The sequence below is a fragment of the Chlorocebus sabaeus genome, chromosome 19 (genome assembly GCF_047675955.1).
Source record: "Chlorocebus sabaeus isolate Y175 chromosome 19, mChlSab1.0.hap1, whole genome shotgun sequence".
NCBI classification, from domain to species: domain Eukaryota; kingdom Metazoa; phylum Chordata; class Mammalia; order Primates; family Cercopithecidae; genus Chlorocebus; species Chlorocebus sabaeus.
The window spans coordinates 328,679-335,484 of record NC_132922.1 but is presented as its reverse complement, the minus strand read 5'-3'; the positions used below and the strand labels follow the sequence as shown (position 1 = coordinate 335,484).

Below are 6,806 nucleotides of genomic sequence, written 5' to 3'. Positions count from 1 at the left end.
CCCACCTGAAGGTCTATTTTTTGTTTGTTTTTGTTTGTTTTGAGACAAAGTCTCGCTCTGTCGCCTAGGCTGGAGTGCAGTGGTGTGATCTCGGCTCACTGCAAGCTCCACCTCCCAGGTTCACACCATTCTCCTGCCTCAGCCTCCTGAGTAGCTAGGACTACAGACACCTGCCACCACGCCCAGCTAATTTTTTGTATTTTTAGTAGCGACGGGATTTCACCGTGTTAGCCAGGATGGTCTCGATCTTCTGACCTCGAGATCTGCCTATCTCAGCCTCCCAAAGTGCTGGGATTACAGGCGTGAGCCACCGTGCCTGGCTGGCCTTGAAGATCTGTTTTTAAATGAGTTTGGCTGCTGCAAGAACTGGCCAAATGACTGGCATCCACGCTCCCTCCATGGGCAGGATCCAGATCAAGAGAATGAATGGAATCAAACTGAGAGACCCCACCAGGGCCCCCTCCCTGCCCTCAGGCACAGGCCACACTACACCTCTCCTCTACCACTGTTGGTTTTCACAGGTTGAGAAATCCTCTTTTTAAAATTTAATTTTTTTGTAGAGACAGGGTCTTGATATGTTGCCTAGGCTTGTCTTGAACTCCTGTCCTCAAATGATCCTCCTGCATCTGCCTCGAGAAGTGTTGGGATTACAGGTGTGAAAAACTGTGCCCTGCCAGAAATCCTCCTTTTTGCTCCAGCTGGCTCAAGCTGGTTTCTGTCACTTGCACCCAAAAAGGTCCTCAGCACCACATTACCACACCACTGAGCTTGTGTACAGGCTGGCAATGTCCCTGGGCAAGTCTGGGCTAGTGCTTGAGCCCAGGGCTGGCTCTCTTCTGAGAGACTCTGGGGACCCTGCATCGCACTCTCCACTCTCACGCTTCCACCAGGCCCTTGGGAACAACCATCCATAGTGGCTCGGCGGCTCAGATGGATGGACGCCCTTCGCTACCACCTAGCCTGCTGATTTCTGGTTAGCTGTCTTGCAGTCTGCACTCTCCTCAAACCTCCCACCCCACTTCCAGTGTCTCTGAGATGATTGGCTGCTCCTCACAGAGCAAACAGAAGCTATGAGGTGGGAGCACCAAGCCCCCAGCTTACACCCCTCACACCACCCCTCCCTCCATTACCACAGGTTCTGCCCCCCTGCCCATCCCTCATCTCAGGCCATCATTCACTGTCAGTGCCCACCGCCAAACTCCATCTTTCCCTGTCTATGGATTCCTTGCTATCAGAGTCAAACTTACCTCTGCCATCATAAAACACTCAAAACCAAACCCCCCAAAGCCCAGGTGTGGTGGCTTACGCCTGTAAATCCCAGCACTTTGGGAGGCCAAGGTGGGTGGATCACTCGGCATCAGGAGTTTGAGACCAGCCTAGTAAACATGGTGAAGCCCTGTCTCTACTAAAAATACAAAAATTAGCCAGGCGTGGTGGCTCACACCTGCAGTCCCAGCGACTCGGGAGGCTGAGGCAGGAGAGTTGCTTGAACCTGGGAGGTGGAAGTTGCAGTGAGTCAGGATTGCACCACTGCACTCCAGCCTGGGCGACAGAGCACAACTCCGTCTCAAAAAAAAAAAAAAAAAAAAGGAAAAAACCGAAGATGCTTTGTCCAGCCAGTTACCACCTTAGCTTGTTTAGATTCTCACAAGCATTCTCCAATGCCACCGCCCCCCTCCTATGGTCCAGCCCTGGCACATCTGGCAACTTGTGTCTTCTCTTCACCTGTGTCCATCATAAGCAGTGCTGGGGCCCCATCACTCCCCAGAAGCAGCTCCTCCAACTAAGAATGGAGTCACATGAAACAAGTGCCAGGGGCCCTGGGATCACAGAGGGGGACTCCTCTCTGGTGGGCGGGGCAGGTGCAGAAGCAGCAGCCTGGGATCACAGAGGGGGACTCCTCTCTGGTGGGCGGGGCAGGTGCAGAAGCAGCAGCCAGGCTGATGCCTGAGGGCAGAGGACACACCCTCCCCACAGGCTGGTGGGAGGTAGGATTGTGGCTCACAGGGGCAGCAACTGTCCTGTCATCCCGGGGTCTGAAACGCAGCCCCTCACTGGGGCTGACCTCCACCTGTCCCAGATTTAAAACCTTGTGAGGACAGGGAATTGTCACTGATTTTTCTTTATTGGTGGGGCGAATGATTTGATTGCACTTATATTTTGAAAGGACGGAGCTGGTGGCGGTGTGGAAGGCTGAGGGCCGAGTCGGGAGGCAGCAGAAGCCGCAGCAGCAGGTTTGGGAACCTGGGGGAACCTCTGCTCAGGCCCTTCCCTCCCTGGCCCTCCAGAGCTGGCGCTGAGCTCTATTCTTGGCCGGCCTCTCTCCGCATTCTCTGTGGACCAGGCTCACCATATCCTCCATGGCCGCGCCACCCCTGAGATCTCCAAAACTGTTCTCAACCTGCCTTCTCTCAGTCCCATGCCTGCTAGACTGGGGAGCAGCCAGACCCCCTCTGTGGACTACCCTCAAGCATCTCGGCCTCAGCATGTCCAGGCCCCGACCTCTTCCCAACCCCTCAGCAGCTACCACATCAGCAAACAGAAGGGCTTTGCCAGGAACTGTGAGCCCCTCATTTACCATCCTGCCCTGCCAGATTTCTCCCACTCATCCACTCTGTCCCCTCAAGCTCTTTCTGCCTGCCTCCCCAGCACCTGCCTTCTTGGCTGCCACTCCGCCTTTCAACATAAATGTGACACTTGGCTGGGCTTGGTGGCTCACACCTGTAATCCTAGCAGTTTGGGAGTCAGAGGTGGGTGGGTTGCTTGAGGTCAAGAGTTTAAGACCAGCCTGGCCAGCATGGTGAAACCCCGTCTCTACTAAAAATACAAAAATTAGCTGGGTGTGGTGGCAGGCGTCTATAATCCCAGCTACTAGGGAGGCTGAGGCAGGAGAATTACTTGAACTTGGGAGGCGGAGGTTGCAGTGAGCCAAGATTGTGCCACTGCACTCCAGCCTGGGCGACAGAGTGAGACTCCATCTCAAAAACCAAAAACAAAACAAACCACTGGGTGCAGTGGCTCAAACCTGAAATCACAGCACTTTGGGAGGCTGAGGTGGGTGGATCACCTGAGGTCAGGAATTTGAGACCAGCCTGGCCAACATGGTGAAACCCTGTCTCAAATACAGAAATTATCCGGGCGTGGTGGTGGGCACCTGTAATTCCAGCCACTCGGGAGGCTGAGGCAGGAGAATCGCTGGAACCTGGGAGGGGAGGCTGCAGTGAGCTGAGATTTTGCCACTGCACTCCAGCCTGGGTGACAGAGTGGGACTCCATCTCAAAAAAAAAAAAAAACAAACCTATAAATGTGACACTCCCTGCCCCTTAACTGGTCAAAATAAGTAAATAATACCTGCAGGGCATCCCTGCCTCCCAGAACGGCCTGTGTGGTGTGTGCTCGGCACTCCTCGACTTATTCATCCAGCAAACGTTGACTGTGTTCCCAGGCTGGGGGCACAGCAGGGGGGTTACAGGGTGAGTGCAGGGGTTGGGGAGACAGAAGGGGAAGCACAAACAGACGCAGAGATCCTCAGCTAACCCAAGAGAGAGGCCAGTCTCAGCAGCTTAGAACCCGTGACACCAAGTCCAGGACTTGTGGACGGTGGGTAGGCGAAAACTGTGGAGAACAGTGAACCATCTATCAACACAAACACGCACTCATCTTCAACCAGAATTTCTACTTCCAGGAAGGTGTCGTACAGACACATCTGTGAGCTCAAGGCAGCAACTCACAAAAAGACTGGCGGTCACCTAATTTCACATTAATAGCAGGTGAAGTGAATCATACAACACCTATATGCTGGAGTAGGTCCAACCATAGGAAAGAATGGGGTCTCTGATGTGAGAACGGTCAGGCTGTGAGGCCTGTCACCCCACTGGTCACCAGAGTTGATTCGGCTGATGTGGCTGGCTCAGAGGCAGGTGTCCCCTCCTTCCCCACCGTTCCCTGTGTGTCCCTCTGAAGCTGTGTGCTCCGTCGAAGAGGATGAAGGATCGGGCTTCGAGTAGCTGTGCTCCTCTGCCAGGACCTACAAACAAGCTCTCAGTAAAGAATGGGGTCTCAGTCCTATTGCAGGTCTGCACACATGGATGTGTGTGCCTCACACGGCCGCACCTTGGTGTGCCCAGGGCAGGTCAGGAGAGGGCTCCCACCCAGACCGGGGTAGGGGCACCGAGTGGGTGGTAATGATGACGAGAGTCTCACGTTTCACTTGTTTAAATTTCTTTTTTTTTTTTTAATTTTTGAGATGGAGTCTCACTCTGTCGCCCAAGCTGGAGTGCAATGGCACGATCTCAGCTCACTGCAACCTCCACCGCCTGGGTTCAAGCCTCAGCCTTTCCTGCCTCAGCCTCCCAAGTGGCTGAGATTACAGGGACCCGCCACCAAGCCCAGCTAATTTTTTTTGGGGGGGGGTTCGGGGGCGGAGTCTAGCTCTGTCCCCCAGGCTGGAGTGCAGTGGCTCCGCCTCCTGGGTTCACATCATTCTCCTGCCTCAGCTTCCCGAGTAGCTGGAACTACAGGCGCCCGCCACCACGCCCGGCTCTTTTTTTGTATTTTTAATAGAGATGGAGTTTCACCGTGTTAGCCAGGATGGTCTTGATCTCCTGACCTCGTGATCCACTAGCCTCGGCCTCCCACAGTGCTGGGATTATAGGCGTGAGCCTCCACGCCCCACCGGCCCATGACCAGCTAATTTTATTTTTAGTAGAGACGGGTTTCTCCATGTTGGCCAGGCTAGTCTCAAACTCCAGACCTCAGGTGATCTGCCCGCCTCGGCTTCCCAAATTGCTGGAATTACCGGAGTGAGTCACCGCGCCCGGACACTTGTTTAAATTTGTTACAGAAACCGTGCAATACTTTGGTCTGGGGTTGGAGCGGCTGGCGCGGCCCCGGGTTTGGGGACACCGCGTCAGAGGATAGCGGAATGGCCAGCCCGCTGCAGAATCCCGCGGACTCCCTGGTCAGGCCGGGGTCCAGGGTCCGGGGTCCACTGGATCAGACCCTGGAGGCTGGGACCGCCAGGACCCACCAATCGGGAGGTGGTTGACAGGGTGGGCCCCATCGGGTCTGAGTCCGCCCCAGCCGTGGGATCAGCTTGGACTACGGCTCGCCCCCTAGAACCCCACTTCAGCCTGGGGAAGTCCGGCCCCCCCAGGCTCGGGGCTGCGTCCCCACTAGAAGGCGCCTGGAGTGAGGCTGGCAGCCCCGCGGTCCCTGGCCGGTCGCCGAGCGCTCCCGGCAGGAACAGGCCCCTCCGCCGCCTCTTCGCTGCAGCCCCCTCCCCGCCCCGGAGCGTGGCTTGGCCCGGGGCAGGGGCGCCCCGCCCCGTCCGTGCACCCGGCTCCGCCCCTTGCTGGAAAGGCTACGTATTCAGCTCCAGAGGTGCCATCGCGGCCGCGACGCTGCTCCAGACAGGACCCCCAACCCGCCCAGCCCGCTCCGCCTTGCGCTCTGGACCCGCGGCCGACCCCAGACCCACTGCCCGCTTCGCGCCCGAGGCCTGAGCCCCGACGGACGCCCGTGCCCAGCTTGCCATACCCACGCCCGGTGCCCCGACCGCGGAGGGCTCCCCGAGGTGCCGACGGAGGGGGTGGCTCTTGGCTCAGGCTGCCCCCAAACTGCCCGGCTCACCGCTCCCTCCCCTGCAGCGCCGCCCGCCATGGCCCGGATCCCGACGGCCGCCCTGGGTTGCATCAGCCTCCTCTGCCTGCAGCTCCCTGGCGTGCTGTCCCGCAGCCTGGGCGGGGACCCGCGTCCCGTCAAACCCAGGTGAGTCCAGGTCTTGGGCCAGCCAGCCCCTCTGGCCCCCACAGGGAACCAGAGTGCCGGGGGCCACCCTCCCTCCAACCGCCACCTGCTGCTAGGGCTCCCGTCCCAAACCAAGGCCCCTGCCCCAGGCTCAGCAGCGCCTGAGCAGGGCCAGAGGACCCTCTTCCTCTGCCTCCCTGCACAGGGCAGTTGCTTCTCCCCACACACATGGACACAGCAGCCCCTTTTCTGGGGGTGTCTGCTGGGGGAGGGAAGGCTGGCGGTATCCCCAGGCCCACCTGTGACCAAAGGTAGGGCAGAAGCTGAATCACCCTGAGCCCTGAGAGTGGTGACCCACAGAGGCTGGGCCGCTGGGGTGCCCTTTGCCCAAGGAGGTGCCGGTTCCCAGGACACGTGACCCGGGCCACTGAGATGGTCCCAGGCCCCAAGCCCAGAGGGGATGCGTGGGCTTCCCCTGGCCGTGCTCCAGGCTGTGTGTGGGTGGGGGCCGTGGGCTTCCCCTGGCAGTGACCCAGGCCTGTGTAGAGGCAAAAGTGGGTAGGTGTGAGGTCTCTGAAAGGCTGAGCCATCCAGTTGATATTCTCCATCTGCCTCTGCAGGGAGCCCCCAGCCCGGACCCCTTCCAGCAGCCTGCAGCCCAGGCACCCCGCACCCCGACCTGTGGTTTGGAAGCTTCAACAGGTCCTCCAGCCACAGAGGGGTGCTGGCCTGGCCCCTGCTGTGGGTCAGCCTCTCCGGGATGGTGGCCGCCAACACTTGGGCCCCCGAAGACACTTGGGCTCCCGCAGGACCCAAGCCCAGCTCCTGCGAGTGGGCTGTGTGCTGGGCACCTGTCAGGTGCAGAATCTCAGCCACCGCCTGTGGCAACTCATGGGACCGGCCGGCCGGCAGGACTCAGCTCCTGTGGACCCCAGCAGCCCCCACAGCTATGGCTGAAGTGGGGCTGGGCCACACCCCTGCCTATCCCAGCCAGGGTGCTGTGCCCCCGTCCAGAGCTGCAGCTGAGCCCCCTCCACAGCCCAGTCCCTCGGAGCTGC

General features: G+C 58.8%; 1 protein-coding gene across 1 annotated transcript; it reads left to right on the top strand.

The window, feature by feature from the left end:
• Window positions 1–4,504: 4,504 nt before the first annotated feature.
• On the top strand, window positions 4,505–6,740 carry ADM2 (adrenomedullin 2). Its single transcript, XM_007976252.3, has 3 exons — window positions 4,505–5,575; window positions 5,649–5,769; window positions 6,369–6,740. Exons 2-3 carry the CDS (start codon window positions 5,660–5,662, stop codon window positions 6,703–6,705), a joined length of 447 nt encoding a protein of 148 aa, XP_007974443.1. The 5' UTR covers window positions 4,505–5,575; window positions 5,649–5,659; the 3' UTR covers window positions 6,706–6,740.
• The last annotated feature ends 66 nt before the right edge of the window (window positions 6,741–6,806 follow it).